The sequence below is a fragment of the Micropterus salmoides genome, unplaced genomic scaffold (assembly GCF_014851395.1).
Source record: "Micropterus salmoides isolate LMB-PRFRI ecotype aquatic unplaced genomic scaffold, ASM1485139v1 Ms_hic_scaffold_2, whole genome shotgun sequence".
NCBI classification, from domain to species: Eukaryota; Metazoa; Chordata; class Actinopteri; order Centrarchiformes; family Centrarchidae; genus Micropterus; species Micropterus salmoides.
The window spans coordinates 20,010,368-20,031,053 of record NW_024041150.1 but is presented as its reverse complement, the minus strand read 5'-3'; the positions used below and the strand labels follow the sequence as shown (position 1 = coordinate 20,031,053).

The window sequence follows — 20,686 nt, the reverse complement described above, 5'->3', positions numbered from 1 at the left end:
AAATGCTTTACATGTGCATTTCCTCTATTTATGCTGCTACACTCAACTTCTCACCACTGCTACATTCACATACATATAGATGCTCAAAACACAAATATAGAAATGGGTTTAGCTTCAAACATGTGTGGACATCATTTGCTTGCTACCCTGTCAACACGCACATTTTTCCATCCAACATAGAGACTTTTCATCACATGATGCTTCTCAACAGCTGCCCAAGTAATGCTGGTCATGATCTGTATTGGAGACTATAATGGTTTTCATGTGAGTATGGGTACAGTGAATCTACAGAAGAAACTGTCAACAATATTAAGACAGATACTGTAGTCTCAGAAACAAGGACTTTGTTCCAGTCTTCTAACAATAATCTACAGAAGACAGCCGAGGAGTTTCTTTGCACAATACCGAAGTGTTTTTCTACTTAGTGCTCTGGACCCCTTTGTGAACAATGCATTCACTAATCAATCAACAATTTTTACAAGTTTGCATTTGTACCCAAAACACTTACAGCCTTGGTAAATTCAAGGTTCCAATGTGAAGACAGCACAAACACAATACATTAACTTTTTTCTCACCAAGAGACCCTCACTGAAGGTGAGGCCATTCTTGCACTATAGAAGTCGTAATTATTAATATAAACTAAAAACAGAATCACTTAAGTATCTCCAACAACTCTTAGAAAAAGTGAATTTCTCAAACAGCACTTGATTGTTTTGACACTTAAAAATGAATTCAGTGTTTTCGAAGGTCAGGTTTGCATCAAGAACACTTGTTGCACGTGTATTCTGGTGAAATAATAATGCAGTAGCCCAAAATGTGGGTGCTGTGTTTCTGTGCTGTCAACTATACGCAATTCATGTGGAACTGGCCGACAGGGTTGGCTGAATTGCAACAGGTCAAAGTAATGTAAAGTCATGGGAGGACATGCCCTAACACATAGACTAAACTGAAACCTAAATTTGTTTTTATGTTCTGTAAAGAGTGGGAAATCCAGTGTGAGTGCGTAGGCAAGCTGGTGAATCACTGCTGTGTGGCAAAGACAACAGAGAAAAAGCAAAGAGACAACCCTGGAGGGCCAAACATGGCCACTCTCTACAGCAGATCATGGTATACTAACGCGGATTTATGGGGAAATATCAACTATAAAATGATTGTGGATAATTATCTTAGAGGTGCATCTTACCTGTCCGGTCGAGTTTTCAATGACTTGCACCAGTGGGATCCTTGTTGACATTTTTGAAAGTCTTTAAGTTGCCAGAAAAGGGGAAAGGAGCAGTGAAACAAGAACGATTCTTCAGTGTCTATTGTACATTTAAAACCAGTCTGGCTGACAGCAGACGGGAATTTTCCAACAGATGTCCAGTGCTAGCCAGCTAGCAGCGCGACAGATAGCCTGTGAATCAACAAGTTGAATCCCACATCAGCGGCTAGCCGAGTTAGCCAGCTAGCTAGAAACTAGCTAGCAGCAACGGCACGTCCCATGTTGACAACAAGCACAAAACGGGAAAAAACAAACGCCTTCTTTAGCTTCGGTCAGGGTGTGAAAACATTCAGTTCCCAAATAACATTTATCAGCGTCGACGGTGCCCACTGAGCCAATACCAGCCTGATGCCGTGACGTTTTGGTCAGCTAGCTTCTTGGGCTAGCTTGAAGAAAAGTTGAGCAACGGTTGTAATGAACAAGACAAGGTTCAATTAGGTTGCTAGCATGCTAACCTGTAAGGTTGCTAACTAACGTCTGAGGAAGCGCCGACTGTCGCCGAAAATACGCCGAACTACAACAAACGTTCATCCAGCTTCGTCTTCATAACGCACTGTCGACGCCTGTTTTTCTCTTTCTGTGGCAGAGATGTTTCCTTTCAGGGCTGAAACCAGGTCTGAGGTCTACAAAACTTTCAGGCCAAAGTTATTCCCGGCGAGGTCTCGACCTTCCCAACTCACACAAAACAATTCAGAAATGTTCCCAGCGAGATATCCAGGGTAAGGTGTTCAAAAATAAAAGCAGCACCATGTAAAACTGTCACATGGCAGTGGAGAAACACGAATTATTTTGCTGCGCTAGCTAACGTTAACTGACTGGCCAATATTAGCCCATGTAGCGAACTAATTCACTGTTTCTTTCGGAGAAAAGCTAGCTAGGTTAGCTTCTCCTCCTGTGGCCGCCGCGGCAGTGACTGCCACAGAGCGACCCACGAAACTCAAAATCCACGGAAATCACCGGCGCTCTTCCTTGTGTTGCGTGATTGGAATAAGGTCGTTCACCAGTGCTGCACTGCAGTGTGGCGATATACCAGTCCGTCCTGTCGGTACACCGACTGCTGCCGTTTCCGTAACCAGTCGACTGAAGGAGGAATCATGAAGTAGTAAAATCCATTATCGGTAAACTGAGGTTTGCTTGTTAGGAGGTGCGTGTCACGGGCGACAGGGGGAGAGAGGCGAGGAGCTGCGCCCGAATGCAGTCTATGCGCACGATCCTGCCCTGATACCGGAACAAGCTCACGGCAACATGGCTGCTGCTTGCACCACGACTGAAAGAGGAGGAATGGGGAGGGAGGGAGGGGGTTCGTTCAGCGTTCGTCTCTACTCGGCTTTTTCCGGGCCTTCACCGGTGACCGCGATTCCTCCAGGTCGGTATATGGCAGGTGTTTGCTTCACATGACATCCTGCCAGGGATGTACCCTAGTTTTCGGAAGACAGAATCCCACAGCCCCAGGGGAACTAAGAGTTCACTTGTGTGTCAGCTGCTTTTTTGGTCATTTGTTTCCTTGCAACCTACTGGGGTCTACAGAAAATCCACATCCCAGTAGGATGAATAAAGAGCTGCATTCTTTCAGGGAGGCTCCCCCAGCAGCACCCAAGAAAACAGCAGCTCAAGTCTGTCAAGATTTGTTTCATTTACAAACATGTGCTCTCTCTCCTCTTTCCCTATCTCTCTGGAAACTGGGTTCTGCAGGTGATGCTTCAGGAGCTGCCAGATATTTCTACAATGGAGTCGCATCATTTCCTTTCAGCTGTCACACACTTAATTTCCTTATCTTTATACCTCAGCTAATCCAGAATCCTGCCCAGGTAGTAGTTTTAAATTTATGTGAGTTACTCAAGAGATGAAACAAACAAAAAAAAAGAAAATGTTCACATTTGTACTCAAGAAATGAAAGACTATCAAGAATCTGAGGGGTCTTTACAGTTTATAGTTCTGTGTGCTCTTTCACTCACTGCTAGTTATAAAGTGGCAGTTCCTGTCCAACTAATAGGATTTCCTTAGGGGCCATATATAAGAGCAGCACACCATGTAGTGATAGAATGCCATGCTCCCAGGCAGGGTGATCTTTGCTGACACTGGGTATCCTCTGGTTGAAGGGTAGTTTAAATCCATAAAACACCTCCTTCTTTTGTTAACATTTACAGAATTGTGGTGGAAAATATAGTTTACTTCCCTGTTATTCCCATCCTTTTTATCTGAATATATCTGAGGCCAAAGCCAATTATTAAACTACACTCGTGTACTCTCTAGCGTGGCTGAATTACGGGTCCCACATTGCAATCACGGCTGTGAGACTGAAGAGTCGTTTGTAAATGTGCCCATAAGGCTGACTGTGAGATGCTGACTGCTAAGCGTCGACATTTTCAAGTTTCTTAGCAACAGCCGTGGAGACTGTGTGGCTGCCATTGGAAGTAGTGATGTCTGAACTCTTGTCCATCAGGAGGTCTGCAGAGACTAGTAGTCACAAAAACAAATATTCACCATTTGCACGATGCCAAGACATCAGGAAATGAAGGGATATGAGAGGCTTGTTAGCAATGACTGGGAGAGCATCCAACTGGCAGGATTTCCCGATGAATCAAGGGGAAAACTCACATCCCTGATGATGGAAGGAGTGGACTCAGGGGCATATACACTGCTACAGGAGACAAACACCTCTGATTTAAGTGCATAAAAGTGCATCCATATCATCAATAACACAGTTAATGTATCATGGGCCTCTCTCCAATCCAACGCACTGGGCAGAATATGTCCCCTGTTTCCTTTTTTCAGCTTTACTGGAGCATGTCCAATTTGATGGTGGATCCCAGTAGGGCGGATGTCAAACAGTCATGTTCATGACCACATGAACTCACTGACTCTACATTTTTTAAGATTTTATATGAGCCTGTTAGAGCAAGAGTCTGGCTTGGTCGCTGGGGGAAATGTGCTGAAATGTCCCCATCTGCAGGATGCCTCAATATATTACATCCATCCATCCATCCCACAGCCTATCCTGACACTATTTCCTGCAGTGTGACCCATAAATATTTTGATGAAAACGCATCTTTTGGCAGCCACACTCCTATTTTTCTTTGCCTCTCTGAGTAGGAGGCTGAACCTCAGACTGTTTATTGCAGTTGATTTGAGGGTATTTCAAGTCTCATTGGATGAACAGCCTTTTTATCTCCTGTCTCAGGGTGCCAAATAGATCTGGCCAGATTGAGGCCGGAATAACAGTTATTTTTAATATGTAGCCAATAATTTTTCTCTGTAGAGGCTGGCATCCTGTACACAACGCCAGACTGTTGAGACATCATTGTCAGGCTGTCTTTCCAGCCCCTTTTTTTTGCATTTCAGTTCATCTCTACAAGAGAACTGTAGGTAACTCTGTGGCAATGTGCAGGTCTTGATTACTGTGACATCCGAGTCAAACAGCACCCAAATTCTCCATCACTGGAGCACGAACCTCCAAGCTGTTATCAGCCATGTCCCTCTCAGTAAGCCCATTATTGATGTTTGGAAGTAATTAAAGCAGTTACAACATAGAGACTTTTCATCACATGATGCTTGTCAACAGCTGCCCTACAACACATTTTAGTGAGCAAAAGTGAGCACAGGGATTATGTTTTTCTGATTGTTTCAGTGACATAGTATAAGAATCTTATAATAAAACCATATTACTTACAAACTCACCACACCTTTTATTTGTGTATAAGGATATTTACTTACTGGTGAGTCCACTTTATTGCACAAAAAATAGTGACTTACATTACTTTGTCATCAATTAAAATAACTTGAAATTAAATTCTGACTATGGTAGTTGATCTTTGGAGGTGAATCTATAACTATAACTATAGTTGCATGCATTTGTACATTAGGGATGGGTAATCATAGTTCATGTAACTGTATATCACACTAATATATCATGAGATACAATAAACTTTATGAAAAATCAATTGAAAACTTGATCTTCAGATATGTTTTATCAGGCACATTAAGTGAAAACACCTGTGCAGGTGGACCATAAATTGTATATTGCCATAAGGCAGCCATGGTCATTGATTTGCAGCAATTTGTCTATAACATCCAGAGAAATTAAAGGGAGAACTGTAAAGGACCAAGGTCTCCTCACAGTCAGGTAATGTTGTTAGGAGCGTGAGAAGAAATAATTAAAATGAGCAGAGAAGTCCAAACACAGAGATAAAGTGATAATAAACTTATACGTATGATAACAGCGTTAAATGATTTAAGTACTGTAAAGGTTAGTCAGACAAAAAAAACAAAAAACAAAAGAGGCAGGAACCACGACTGCACAACATCTCCAACCCATAATGTGTATCGTTAGTAAGGAGCACTTGCTGACAGACATTTACACGGTAACACAGTGAGACAAGACGAACCAGACATGATTATAGCAGACGAGACAAGCAGGGGAAGCAGAGGAGAGTAGAGTACACGAACAAAGTACTAACAAAATAAAGTTAGTCAGTGTAAAGGAGGGAAAATCTTTCTTTTGCCTAATTAATGGCCTAACAGACTGAAAGGGCAACAGTCCTTCCTTAACCTGGCTATTTAGTACTGACTCACAGCGTGGGCAAAACTACTAAAGAAGTCCAAAAATAGGCTGAATCTGCACAGGCTGTGCTACAATCGCAGTTAAGTGCAACAACATGTACTTTGGTATTAAGAGAACATTAATCCCATTAAGTATACTGCATTATTTATTATCTTGCAATGAAAGAATCAAGTAGGAAAAGGCACGTATCCACACATCTTAAAGGGACATGTGGAAACTGATTTTCTGGTTTTTAGTAAGACACAAAGAAAAAAAAAAGCACAAAAGTCTTAAATTCTCTAGCAAGGATGCGTTTTGATGTTGACTTGTTCGCCTCGACCAAGCAGCCAGTGTAACAGGCTCTATCGGTTTTCTGCGGGTGCTTATGTCATTTCCCGGGATTGCTCCATCTTTATCTGGGTTCTCCTGGCTCTGCTGAGGTCAAGGAGGCCAGTCACCTCGCGGCTGCAGGACTCCCTCCACTTCCATGCTGTTCACAATCTGTGGTTTGAACAATTCCGTGGCAACGTTCACCATGAAAGTCGTCTTTATCCTCACGAAAAAAACAAAAACAAACACAGGCTGCAGTGAAGAGTGATGAAGATTGATGGAGTTCCCTCTGTAAAATCAACAAATGCTTTATAAACTCAACAATCTGAGCTCTAACTAAAATATCTGTCTCAGACGCGTTGTCTATTTTCACTAGGATGAGCACCAGATTACAAACTTTCTAGGAAGTCATTGGGAACTCACTGACCTCTGGAGGAGAAACACTACTGTATATTTATTTAGTTTTTTGAGAGTAGTCACATGTAATCATATTGATTACAGCCTAAAAAGATACCCATCATATGCAAGACTATCTTGCAGACTCAAGACACTTTTTTAATAGTTTGATTTCTGCTTGGGAGGAGGCCGCTACCTTCGTACATTAAATAAGTGGGCATTAACGGACTTGTGTGAACCTCCTGTTACCAGGGAGGTTGGCTGTATAATCCAGTGAAAATATGAAAGTAAAAGAAACCTGTCCACATTCATGACACCATTTATCAGCAACCCGGCAGAAGTGAAGGTAATCCCTCTCGAGCTCTGCTAATCTTTTATTAAAATGTCTCCATTTAGCTCTGGCTCCATGATAACGTCAGCGTTACTGATAGTCTGACATTAGCTCATGTTGGTGCCGGGCTACCAGGGATGTTACTAATGGGCCTTCCTGTTAAAAAGCATCAACCCCCATTTAAATTACATTAGCTTGACAAACTTGCACTGCAGTTTTATGCCCGACTAAGAAGGAAATGCAAATGGATCCGGACTCTGAAGTTGAGTCTGAGTGGGTTTAAGAGTCTCTACATCTTCTGCACACGTGAACAAAAACTAAATGTTAACTTTAAAGGAGGACTTGGATTAAAAGATGGTGTAGAAAACAAGATGTTTATTAAGTAAAGACAGAAGCCAAGTGCAAAACGGAACAGCACAGGAACATGAATTGTGATTTTTTTTCTCCCCACTATAGCACTTGCAGCTATCCAGAGACAACATGGTCCAAATATCAGGGCTACTGAAGTAAAAGAAAAGGCACTGTTAAATTAATCAAAAATAAAAATACATTTTACCTGAGGATAAACTTTCCCATACTAACATTTCAAACCCTTTAAAAACCATAAAGAAGAGAGGGCAGAAACAACGAAAGGAAACAAAAGACAAACAATAGGAATATAAATTATAAAAGTCAGTCTGTAGGTGTTCACATCCAGTCAGCGAGTAAGGATTCACCTCTGACTCACTCGCTTCAAATAGCCTGGAGCAGCTCCTCCACAGAGAGCGTCGTCAGGTCGGAGAAGAAGTTGCCCTCATTGTCTCCGCCTCCGAACACCAGCAGAGTTCGGTTGACGGAGCTTGTGTCAACATCTTCGTCCTCCTCTGAGAAACGGTGGTGTCCGGCTGTCTTCATGGTGATGATGGAGTGCCCCGCCCTGGGGACAGAGAGCTGCGGGAGCGTCACCTCCGTCCAGCTGTTGGTGTCTGCACCAGTGAAACAAAGACGAGAGTGATTAGTGTCCATAATTTAACAATATAATAATGTCTTCTTTTCGTAATTAGAGCTGCAACGATTAGTCAATCAAACAGTCAAACTGTTTAAATAGTGATTTATCGCTGGTTCCAGCTTTCCAAATACAAAGATTTTCTGGTTTCTCTAGTTTTCTATGACAGTGAACTGAAAATCTTTGGGTGTTGGACTTTTGGTCGGACAAAACATGACAAAATGTCACGTTGAGCTCCAGGAAATTGTGACGGCCACTTTTCACTGTTTACACATTTTATAGAATCAAACAATTAATCGAGAAAATAATTGGCAGATTAATCAAGTTCGACAATTAAAATAATTGTTAGTTGCAGCCCTAATAAAGTGATGCTAGTCTACATCACCTTACATACCCCTATACTGCACATGGCCACCAGATTCACTGCGTCATTTCTGTCAACTGAACTGACAGGAGCTTGAACAATTAGATTTAAAATCTTTTATTTAAATCAATATATCATCATTTCAGGTCAACGAGGATTCTCCCTACACTTTATGTAATTGTGTGCATTTGTAAGCTACCTCTCACCTATGTCAAAGACAAAAGTGTCGCTGAGAGCGTTGTTTCCGTTGTAACCTCCGTGGATCAGGAACTTTGTGTCTGAGAGCACGGCACTGCCATGCCAGCTGGAACACACACACACACACGTCTAAAATTGGCAAAATGTTGATGAACTCTCTGATCAAATAAATAAATAAAGATTACAGATCTGAACAGACATGTAGGGTGCTGCCCCTTTAAGGACGTTGATTCTGTGGGCTCATGGGATCGCGGAAGAAGAGGCGCTGTAAAAAAAAAAAAAAAACTGAACCGAACCGAACTGACCGAGAAAGCAACGTTGATGCTCATTTGCAGACTTTCTTATGTTCTACAACAATTACAGCTAAACACTTAATCTGAACTATATGTTCCCAGCGTGGTAAGTCAAATGTTGTTGTTATAAGTATATTGATAAAAGCACTATGTAGATCGCCATTCGCGATTAGCGCCTAAACGCCTAATGCTATTAGTTTGTTAGTTTGGATTGACATTTGGTTTAAATTGCTTATTTAAACATATATGCAATATGTGTAGCATTTACAAGGTTTAATAGGTGTTTGTAATACAGCGACTGTTTAGAAATCTGTATTGATAGTTTTATTACACACATGTGATAATATTTAATGCCTACATAGTCTACCACGTGTGATATTTGCTTTGTACGGAATATCTTTGATTTATAATGTTTATCATCTAAGCTGATGTTATGTTGTAGAAAACTTATTTGGGAAAATGATACATGACTGGAAACTAAAGGTGAATTATTTGTATTTACAGTTTGACCGCACGCACACACTTATGTGTACATTGTGAGTTCTGCACAAGTGGAATAAAGAAAAGAGAAAACACAAAATCCAAGTTAATGTTATCATTCATGGGTAACATTAAAGTCAAACACGAGGAGTTAAGAAGATTAATGACAACATGGACCAAGATTCAGAAACAAGTGTTACTCCTGATCAACAACAAAGATGTCTCAAGCGTCAACGTGGAAGTGCAAAGGCTGCAGTGACACGCTTGATGACACAGATTACAACTTCTATGAACTGTAACCAACCCAAAGAAGTGGAGATGAAACTTCCTGCTTTGGATGAGGCGGTTATGCGTTTTAATGAGATTCATGACATGTACCATAAATCATTAGAAGACGATGATGACGTTGATGCTTCTAAGGGCTATTTAACATCAGTCCTGCGTGATGTTCAAGACTTGCAGCACACAGTCTTGAGCTGGTTTGACGACTTTAAGCCATCAATGGAGGATCCAAACATAGAATCTTCAGATGCACTTCATTTCCAAGAGGAAGAGTCAAAGTTTGATGAAGCCGTTAAATCTCCAATGTCTTCAGTAGACCAGCTGTCTACCCAGCTTCAAGGGCTACAAAATCTAAGACAGAAAGAAAAGGAAGAGTTTTCCATGCTTATTGCTCGACAGGAAGAACGCCTTCGTGCAGAGTTTAACTTACAACTTCAACATGCAGTATTGGAAATGGATGGTCTGAAAGGCTTACTGAAACTCAAAGATGCTGAGATGGAGGAAAACCGTCGAAAGGCTGAGTTAACAACAATAAATAAAGACTTTTCCACTCCTGTCTCAGGTAACGCATCCATCAACTTTCGTTCCTCACTTTCAGCAGAGAATGAGAATTCTTTATGCCAACTATTAGACCTGTCAAGGCAACAATATCAGTCACACATCGATTCCATGCATCTACCACCAGTTGACATCATCAAGTTCGATGGAGAACCTTTAAAGTACTGGCAGTTCATGAGATTGTTCTCCTCTGTGATTGATAAAGAGACAGTGCCAGATCAAGAGAAACTCACTCGCCTGCATCAGTACACTGTCGGTCAAGCTAGAGATGCTATCTCACATTGCTTGTACAACCCCAACTCTAGCTTGGGCTATGCTGAAGCCATGGCTATTCTGAAGAGACGTTTTGGCAATCCATATGCAATATCACAAGCATGGGTTGACAAGGTGCTTAATCACAAAGATATTAAAGACAACAAGCAGTTGCAAAGCTTCGCGGACATTCTGTGCAGCTGCCGAGACACTTTAAAGGCAATGAAGTGTGAGGAAGAGCTAAACGGTGGACGCACTTTGCTACAAATTGTGGAAAAGCTACCTGAAGACATAAAGAAAAGGTGGCTCACAATAAACTATGAGATCATCAAGTCTGGTCATTTGCCAAAGTTAGATGACATAGTCAGTCTTGTTCAATCAGAAGCTGAAAAGAGGGCAGATCCTATTTTTGGGAATCTCCTTAGCTCTGCCAGTCGAAATTCTCCAGCAAGTTCTAAACCAAGTACTAAGTCAACTTTCAATAAGAAAAAGCAGACATTTGCAACAGTGTCAGTTACTAATGAATGCACCACCTCATCCACACCAAAACCAACATCAAGATTTAAGTGTCCAAAGTGCACTGACGGACATTTTCTGAACCAGTGTCAAGCCTTCAGAGCTCTGTCTGTTCAAGAGCGGTTGGCCTTTGTTCAACAAAAGCAACTCTGTCTGAACTGTTTCATGAAAGGTCATCGCAGCACAGTCTGTACTCGCACTTGGGTATGCAAGGTGCCTGGATGTGGGAAAAAACACAACAGTTGGCTGCACTCCGCCATTGTAGCTTCTAACAACGACGACAACGCCCAATCTACTAATCAAGCTACTAGAGGTGAGCCAACTGCTGACCCGCCTCAAGCCATTCAAGCACATGCCACTAGAAAGTGCATTGAAGCCAGTCGAAAGAAGATTGCACTTCCCATCGTGCCCGTAGTGGTTTCAGACAGACACAACAGATTCTCTATGAATGTCTTTGCTTTGCTTGACAGTGGCTCTAATGGGACCTTTGCTTCTAAGAAGTTAGTTCACGCACTTAAACTGGAGTCATGCAAAATGAACATTAAACTGAACACCATGGAGACCAAAAATCTCAACGTAGCCACCTTAGCGGTGGACCTACGAGTTGAAGATGCTCAACAAAAAAACTCTTACCTGATGAAAGGAGTGCTCTGTCGGGATCAGCTGAACATAAGTCTAGACAACTTGGTCACACAGCTTGAGGTGTCCCAGTGGCCGCACCTAAAGGACATTGCTGATGAAATCAGTTTACCTGACGTTGATCTAGCTGATGAGGTTCACCTGCTGATAGGTCTAGACCAACCAGACATACTCGCCCCCCGTGAAACACGCTGCGGTGAGTCAGGCGAACCCTATGCGATTCTAACTGGCCTGGGGTGGACACTCCATGGGCCAGTAGCTGATGGTTCAACATCTGTTTCGGCCAATTTCATTCAAGCTGACCACTCTCTACAACAAGCTGTTGAAAGATTTTGGAAACTGGATGATCCAGTGCACGTGAACAATGACTCGCTGTCAGTAGTCGACGAGCAAGTTGTTGATCTATGGAACAAGCAAGCAGTCAAAGAGGATGGTCATTATACTCTACCGATCCCTTTCAAAGAACATCCACCACAACTGCCCAATAACTACGGAATGGCCAAACATCGATTAGACCTTCTAGGAAAGAGGTTAAAGAAGGACCCGATTTTGCATCAAAGGTATACAGAAGGTATCAGAGACTGTTTGCTGAAAGGATATGCAGAAGAGGTCATTGACGTTAAAAGAGACGATGGTTGCGTGTGGTACCTGCCACATCATCCGGTGCTACATCCACGCAAACCGGAGAAAGTTCGTATTGTCTACGATTGTGCGGCACGGTACCAAGGTACTTCGTTGAATGATCATGTTTTCCAAGGCCCAGACCTTACCAATAAGCTACTAGGAGTTCTTCTCAAGTTTAGGCAAGAACCCGTTGCTCTGAACGCGGACATCGAGAGCATGTTTTATCAAGTCCGAGTGCCACCTGATGAAAGAGATGTGCTTCGCTTCCTGTGGTGGGAGGACAACGACCCGGACAAACCGCCTAAGCATTACCGTATGATGGTCCACCTTTTTGGAGGTGTCTGGAGTCCTAGTGCTGCCAATTTTGCCTTGCAACGAGTGGCTGAAGACAACCGTGGAAGTTTCTCTAATGACACCGTGCAAACATTGAAAGGAAATTTCTACGTCGACGACTGTCTTAAGTCAGTACCTACGGTGGAGGTCGCCATTAAACTTGCTTCCGAACTCCGTGAGCTACTCACCTGTGGAGGCTTTAGATTAACCAAATGGTTAAGCAATTCTAAGGAAGTGATGAAATCGATACCAGCTGATGATTGGGCAAAGTCATTACATGAGGTCAACCTTGACCAGGAGGATTTGCCATTTGAACGAACACTGGGTGTCCTTTGGGATGTTGAAAGAGATTGCTTCACATTCGATGCCAAGGCAGTGGACAAACCTGCAACAAAGAGAGGAGTATTGAGCGCTACTAGTTCCATCTATGATCCTTTAGGATTTGCAAGTCCATTCGTGCTCAAAGCAAAGGCAATCTTTCAAGAGTTGTGCCGCATGAAAGTCGACTGGGATGAGGAGGTACCGGTAGACTTAGCAGCACAGTGGCATAGATGGCTAAATGACTTGCCTCTGTTGTCTGCGCTGAAAATTCCAAGATGTCTTAGACCAACATCCGCTAGTTGCTTGCTAGAGACTCAGCTCCATCACTTTTCCGATGCTTCGGAACTGGCTTACGGCGCTGTTTCATACATCAGGATTGGCGACACCTGCAGGCTGGTGATGTCAAAGGCCAGACTTGCACCAATCAAGCCAATTAGCATACCGCGTCTGGAGCTACTTGCAGCTGTAGTTGCTACGGAGCTGGATCAGCATATCAAGCGCCACTTGGAGATTCCAATTGAAAAGACTTTCTTTTGGACAGATAGTACCATTGTACTTCAGTACATCAACAACAAACATTGTCGTTTCCAGACATTCGTAGCCAACCGTATTTCAAAAATACATGAGCGTTCAGAACCATGCCAGTGGAGACACATTGACTCTGCTTCTAACCCTGCGGATGATGTCTCTCGAGGAATGACTATGGGAGAGATTTTGTCAAGTGAACGATGGGTATCTGGTCCGCACTTTCTTCAACTGGAGGAGGAACATTGGCCTGCTCAACCTATCATAAAGGATTTGTCAGAGGAAGCAGAAATTAAAAGAGCCAAAGAGGTCTATGCAGCTAGCATAAAACCAAACCAAGTGATGAAAAATGCAGTGGACAGACTACTGGAACGATACTCCAGTTGGCATCGGTTGAAAAGGGCTACTTCTATCCTGTTGCGTGTCAAGGCTTTGTTACGCAAGAAAACAAGTGTGCATCTATCCGACCCTCTTACTGTAAGTGAGCTCCAACAAGCAGAATCAGCCATTCTCAATTACATACAAACTGCATCTTTCGGATCTTCTCAAGCAAAACCCAGTTCTCTTCTCAAGCTTAAACCCTTTGAGGATGAAAACGATCAACTCCTTCGTGTGGGAGGCAGACTAACAAATGCCCCAATTCCCTTTGAGGCAAAACATCAAGTGATCCTACCTAACAATCATCATGTCACTCATCTGATTATCAGTCACTACCATCTTCGCCTGGGTCATGCAGGTCCAGAGCGAGTACTTGCAGAAATTCGTCAACGTTTCTGGATTCTAAAGGGACGGACCGTCATTAACCGAACTCTCAAGTCATGTCTACAGTGTCGCAAGTTAAGAGCTAAGCCACAAACCCAGCAAATGGCGGACTTACCTGATTCTAGAGTGACTCCAGGTGAGCCTCCATTCACTCGTGTGGGCACAGACTACTTCGGGCCATTCTTGGTTAAGAAGGCACGCAGTGAGCTCAAGAGGTACGGATGTTTGTTTACATGTCTCACTACGAGAGCAATCCACTTGGAAGTTGCACACTCCCTCGATACCGACTCGTTTATCAATGCCTTACAGCGATTTATCTCCAGGAGAGGCCCACCCATGGAAATACGTTCGGATAACGGGACTAATTTTGTCGGTGGATTACGAGAGTTGCGGAAAGCCATCAGTGAGTGGAATCAACAAAGGATTTCAGATTACCTTCTACAGCACAATGTAAAGTGGATCTTCAATCCACCTGCCGCCTCCCACATGGGTGGTGTTTGGGAGAGGCAAATTCGCACTGTTCGTTCCATTCTTAACACTGTCCTCTCACAGCAGGCACCAGATGATGAAGGTTTGGCAACACTGTTTTGCTGTGTTGAGTCTATTGTCAATGGTAGACCAATCACTAAACTATCAGACGACCCGTCAGATCCTCTACCACTCACACCAAATCATCTGTTGTTGCTTCGTTCAGGTCCTACTCTACCTCCGGGAGCCTTCGTAAAACAAGACCTTTACCGACGCAGATGGCGCCAGGTGCAATATCTGGCAGATGTCTTCTGGTGCAGATGGCTCAAGGAATACTTGCCTGCACTGCAACAACGCCAAAAATGGCTGCAACCAAAGAAAAATCTTCAAGTAGGAGATCTTGTGCTTATTCTGCATGAGAACACACCACGCAATCACTGGCCTCTAGGTCTGCTTACTCAAGTCTATCCAGGTGCAGACGGACTTGTGCGTACTGTGGAAGTGAAGACACAGGCAGGTGTCTTCATCCGTCCTGCAGACAAGATCTGCCTCCTAGAAGCCAGTCTTCTTAGTTGATTTAGTTTAATTGTCACATCACCCTTACTTTGTTTGAATGACCTGTTTGGGTCATTGGGACCGGGATGTAGGGTGCTGCCCCTTTAAGGACGTTGATTCTGTGGGCTCATGGGATCGCGGAAGAAGAGGCGCTGTAAAAAAAAAAAAAAACTGAACCGAACCGAACTGACCGAGAAAGCAACGTTGATGCTCATTTGCAGACTTTCTTATGTTCTACAACAATTACAGCTAAACACTTAATCTGAACTATATGTTCCCAGCGTGGTAAGTCAAATGTTGTTGTTATAAGTATATTGATAAAAGCACTATGTAGATCGCCATTCGCGATTAGCGCCTAAACGCCTAATGCTATTAGTTTGTTAGTTTGGATTGACATTTGGTTTAAATTGCTTATTTAAACATATATGCAATATGTGTAGCATTTACAAGGTTTAATAGGTGTTTGTAATACAGCGACTGTTTAGAAATCTGTATTGATAGTTTTATTACACACATGTGATAATATTTAATGCCTACATAGTCTACCACGTGTGATATTTGCTTTGTACGGAATATCTTTGATTTATAATGTTTATCATCTAAGCTGATGTTATGTTGTAGAAAACTTATTTGGGAAAATGATACATGACTGGAAACTAAAGGTGAATTATTTGTATTTACAGTTTGACCGCACGCACACACTTATGTGTACATTGTGAGTTCTGCACAAGTGGAATAAAGAAAAGAGAAAACACAAAATCCAAGTTAATGTTATCATTCATGGGTAACAAGACATTTTAATAATCGGTGCTTCTGATAATAATTTTGTTCGGGTTGTGTACCTTCGAGGAGAGGGGGCTTTCCCAGTTGTTTTTACAGCAGAAAACTCCATCAGACCTGAGAAACGCAAATTTTAGTTTCAATCATACGTGCAGTGCTTCATCTTTCCACCTGTATCAAGATATATGTGCCTCGCCTACGGTCCGATATGCGTGTGCATGAAACCAGGAAGTTCCAATAAAAACCTGCCAAATGAGTAAATGTAAAAAGCAGTCGATGTGCGGCGTACCAAGGTCCAGCATGTACATGTCATTGTAGCAGACAGGAGTGTCCCATCCACCAAACACATAGATCTTCCTCTCCTGCATCACACATGCAGAGTGACTGAAAGAGAAACACAGAGGAAAGATAAGACTGTGAGAAAATAAAGCGATTAAATGTCTGCTTGTTTGTGAAAAAAGGACTGCCATGTGGATCTTACCCTGAGCGGGGGGAGGGGGTGTCGCCGGTTACAATAGGCTGGTACCAGATGGAGAGGTGGGGATCGAAGATATACAGCGAGTCACTGCAGCCGTCTGGCTCCGGGTTTGGACGAGGAAACACTCCTCCCAGCACAAACAGTTCCCCTCGAAACATACTGCAGCTGTGGTAGGCCAAAGGAGGAACCTTCCCTTGAGCCTGAAGGAGACGAGAGAGGGGAGGAGGACATGAAGAAAGACAAAGAGCGGTGAAAATGGACTTAAAACAAGCAAACACACACACACACACACACACACACACACACCTCCACCATGGTCCACTTCCAGCTCTGTGTGTCAAGGATGTGAACATCGTTGAACCACTTCTTGTTCTTAGAGCCTCCAAACACGAAGATCCGCTTTGAGTCTGGGTCGTAGACGACCGTGTGGCCAATCCTAGCCTCGGGTGTTGGACCCTCTGCCAGAGTCTCTGCTGCAACCCAGGACATGTCCTCTGTTGGACAGAGACAAGAACGCTCGCTCTGACATGGACACACTGGAGCATCGTATGAAACGGATTTCAAAATGTTGTTCATGGCTGACTGACCTGTGCAGAGCTTCCACATGGGGTCTTTGCAGAACTGCATCCTGGCTCCCTGCCCTCCAATCAGAATAGCAGTCTGAGCATCGATGGGACACAGAGTCTGACCCCAGCGGCCTGACGGGCTGACCAGAGGGGCTGCAGGAAGCACATAGTTAATAAACTTGTAACATTTTGGACAAGAGAAGATTTGTATGATTTGAACAGCTGCCTGAAGATTACGCTTCACCAAGCGTGCCGAAGGGACCACACACTAGTCAAGCAGCATTGCATCACTTCACGTGCGTCACTTGACAGCCGTCGCACACACAGCATACAGAATGAGAACTGATGTGCACTGCTGGGAAACCGGACAGTAGCCTTCAGTCTCTTGTCTGTATTTTTCAACAATGCTTCCCAGGTAGCTGTAACCTACAACATCGTGAGCTTTAGGTGGGTGACGTGCATCAAAGTGCCAGCGATGGGGCTGAAAAGGGAATGAATATGACAAAAAGTAAGGATGGTATGTAATGTGTATGCACAAACTCACCGGTGTGTGTGGGAGTCTTGGCCTGCCTACTCTTCGTCCTGGCTGCGTTCTGAGGAGGCGTTCTTCCCACAATCCCCGGCGCCTCGCCTGCTCCATTAGCTGAAAGAAAAAAAGAAAGGGAAGGACAAAGAAATGTTTACTCCTCCACACCGAGCTACAGGAGTGCCTGTGGCACTAATTATCCTCAGCAATACCGTCACACAGGCATAAATACCATACCATCCATAAATATTTAATCTTGACTTATTTGGTACACAGTTGTGTGAAGTCATGGATTTGACATCACAATCGTCATAGTATAATTCTCCTTACACAGCACGCTGCCTCTCTCGCCTGCTCCCTTCATCTTTGTTGCATCTCCTCCACCACTGAACAGCTTCTGGCCACCTTTGGTTTGACCTCTGGCCTTTCGCACAGGTGTGGTCTTCTCCACGGCGCCATTTGGACACACGTTCTCATCTTCCCCTCTCTTCGTCACCTTATTCTCGTCGCCGTCTCCCTCTGACACCCGCTCCCTCTTCCTCTTGCCATTGAGCTCGCGGGCCGCAAGCGGAGCCATGGTGTCCTGGGACAGCAGAAACAGACTGTGACAGTTATCATTTGGCGAATGCTTGAAATATGATTTAAAGAGTAAACTGTGAAGGGAAGCATCCATCAGTAAAGTATTATTCATCTGTGGGTCCCGCTTCTGTGTCAGTCCCTCTGATTAAAAATATAACCATTGCATGAAGCTCTTGATATGAGATTTTGTTGTCTGACTGCTAATTTCTCATTTTTATTAATACTAATAATGTTTTTAATAGTATATCATTTACAGATTACCTTAGGTGTGTATTCCTTCACAGCCAGGATGAGCTCAGGCTCTGACCAATCTGCTTTTACCTGAGGGGGAAAATGTACACACGATTCATGAATCTTTATGTGGGAGCAGATCTGACTACCATGATGCATCAATATTGTAATTTCCATAAGGAATACCATGTTATGCTTCTATACTTGTCTCAAGGCTTGGCTGTCAGCTGGAACAGCAGAATACCCACTTCTTCTCTGTTCCCAGCGTGCCATTTAGTCCTGAATCTTACAGTTTGATCTATATTTACCAGGTTTCCTCCTTCCAGAGCGACATTCAGTGTGACGCTGTCTGTCCATGTCTCCTCTTCCCACTGCTCCCAGGACAGACACCTGGGGGTCACAGCAAAGGTTACTCATTGAATAGGATTATTTATGTTCAGACTGGATGGCAGTGGGAGACAGTAGACGCACGGGACAGCACCCAGGAAGATCACAACACAGTCACCTTTACTATATAAATAAGCAGTGATAATGTTATCATGGGGACAAACCCCCTGAGAGTCAGCCTACTTGTTATATGGAGTCAGTTTTCCGATAGTGATGGGGATCCGGTCAGCATCGTTGAGCTCCGCGTTGACGCAGATCCTCTCCCCCCACGGCCCGCTGCTGAACAGCACCACCTGGCGGACACACGGGGGGACTGCAACAGACACTCGGCTGGACCCGTCAGCACTGAGACACGGAGGGGAAACAAAGAAATAAAGGCTGGCCTCTCTTTAAATACAGAAAAACTAGGCGAGGGATGGATGAAGTATTTATTCATATGTGTATGACAATAACAGAGAAGCCATCTATAAGAACGGATAGTTTAAATAGGCGCCAATGAGGAGCAGCAAAGTTTATGACAACCACTGCTGACAAATACGTTACCGTTTATTATTACAGACGACTGAGCTGCAGTTCAGATACAATAATGGTCACAGAAAATGTTTCAAGCTGAGCCACTGGCTACCCTGTTAAAAACATGAATTATTAATCGTACGTTACCTCAGCAGCCTCTGAGGCGGACCGTTTACTCCAAACGCTGCATAAACTCCGAAGTCGTCCATCTTTGTCCTCCAGCAAAGACCTTCACTGTCACAACTCTTTCTGCTGTCCTACTTTATTTGGACACTATTTTAACCACTAAAACAACGACATAGGTTATTAAAACCTGCTCTGGTCAACCTCTCCCGCCACAGATATGTGTACAATATCTAAACTCCGCGCGACTTCTTGGTAAAACATTGTGAGCGCGTGGTTTGGTGTTGAATATGTCTGTACGGGCGGAGTCTGCCGCATTGAATACAGGGCTGACCGAGAGCTCCGCCCATGCAGTACACGTTGATACTATATCGAGCACACCACAGGCTGCGTCTCACAAGCCGCAAGCCAATCAGAGTCGTGCATTCAGCAACGCTGTGAGACGTCACAAAAGCAGCGTTCAAAAGACCACTTTTTGTTTTGTGGCGGTCTCATATGTTGCACTGTCACTGCACAGCAATTTTCATTGTTGTATTTTTAAGCTTATTAAAAATAAATGTATTTCTGCGTTTTTAATGATAAATAGTTTCTTTTATATCTCATCTTAATGCCTCTTTACGTCTTATGTAAAGCGCTTTGTCTTGTTGAAGGGTGCTCTGCAAAGACATTTGCTTAGACTGTGAGTGGGGAAAAGAGCCAATATATCAAAGCATCATGTATCATTGATTTTTTTTTTTCCAATAAAGGGCTTCCAATCTTTGAAAAATAACGACATTACAAAATAAGTGATTTTAGATCAGTTGTTCTTTAGAGGAGTACATGACAAAAACTGCCCAGTTCCCACTATTTCAGGTGAAAAAAGCAATATTGTAATTAAAGCAGAACTTATATGAAGTTGTACACAGTAGGGTAAACTCGCTGAAACAAACCCAGCGTCTTCAGAGAGCCACTCACACTGCACACTGAAGGGTTAGTTACTGTTACTGTATGTTAATAATTTATGGATAAATTGTGACTCAAATGATGCACAAATGATCTTCCTCCAGGTTTGCTATTGTACCTTAACTATAGGAGCCAGTAACTGGTGATAATCAATCAGCTTATTCACCTCTTAATGAGTACAACTTCTAGAGATTGACTAAAGCTTGACAAGAATGACACGATCATGTTATGCTGCTAGTTTTCTATCTTCTACTATTAGTTTAATGTTGATCATCATTGGACCATTTCTCCCCAATTCTTAGCAGATTTGAATACTGCTTTGAATCCCTTGTTGGCACACAGTCAAACCTCTGGCTCATCTCTCTCATCCTCAGGAAAAGGGAAATGTTTTCACACATTTTGGTGTAATGTGGTGAGCATGTACAGAGATTGTGTCCCATACTGGATCCTCAATTAAATGATCTAATTAAAGAATAAAAAAGAGCCTGAACCTATTTCATAAATTGTTTATCCTCCTTGTTACAGTTCTTGCAAAACTTTATTTTCCT

The 20,686-nt window shown here is 43.2% G+C and overlaps 2 protein-coding genes across 11 annotated transcripts in view; both read right to left on the bottom strand.

Annotated features, from left to right (window-relative positions):
* mark2b (MAP/microtubule affinity-regulating kinase 2b) overlaps positions 1 to 2,523 on the bottom strand; it is a 54,580-nt gene extending 52,057 nt beyond the window's left edge. For all 10 annotated transcript variants that reach the window (XM_038731476.1, XM_038731478.1, XM_038731482.1 and 7 more), the window contains exon 1: positions 1,184 to 2,523. In XM_038731476.1, coding sequence (XP_038587404.1) covers positions 1,184 to 1,234 — 51 coding nt within the window. In that variant the 5' untranslated portion in view covers positions 1,235 to 2,523. The remainder of the gene's footprint in view (positions 1 to 1,183) is intronic.
* Positions 2,524 to 7,213: 4,690 nt separating this feature from the next.
* On the bottom strand, positions 7,214 to 19,429 carry LOC119912340 (kelch repeat-containing protein). Its single transcript, XM_038731475.1, has 13 exons — positions 19,221 to 19,429; positions 18,744 to 18,905; positions 18,482 to 18,563; positions 18,204 to 18,263; positions 17,694 to 17,946; positions 17,382 to 17,480; positions 16,859 to 16,990; positions 16,578 to 16,765; positions 16,275 to 16,471; positions 16,083 to 16,177; positions 15,856 to 15,910; positions 8,414 to 8,511; positions 7,214 to 7,823 (listed from the first exon to the last, which is right to left on the bottom strand). The coding sequence occupies exons 1-13, from the start codon at positions 19,280 to 19,282 to the stop codon at positions 7,591 to 7,593; spliced, it is 1,716 nt and encodes a 571-aa protein (XP_038587403.1). The 5' UTR covers positions 19,283 to 19,429; the 3' UTR covers positions 7,214 to 7,590.
* Between the last annotated feature and the right edge of the window lie 1,257 nt (positions 19,430 to 20,686).

Coding starts and splice junctions, on each gene's coding strand:
- LOC119912340 (XM_038731475.1), bottom strand. CDS start 19,282: ATGGACGACTTCGGAGTTTATGCAGCGTTTGGAGTAAACGGTCCGCCT. Junction 16,178..16,274: donor ACCCCCTCCCCCCGCTCAGG/GTAAGATCCACA, acceptor TTTCTCTTTCAG/TCACTCTGCATGTGTGATGC. Junction 15,911..16,082: donor CATGTACATGCTGGACCTTG/GTACGCCGCACA, acceptor TGCGTTTCTCAG/GTCTGATGGAGTTTTCTGCT.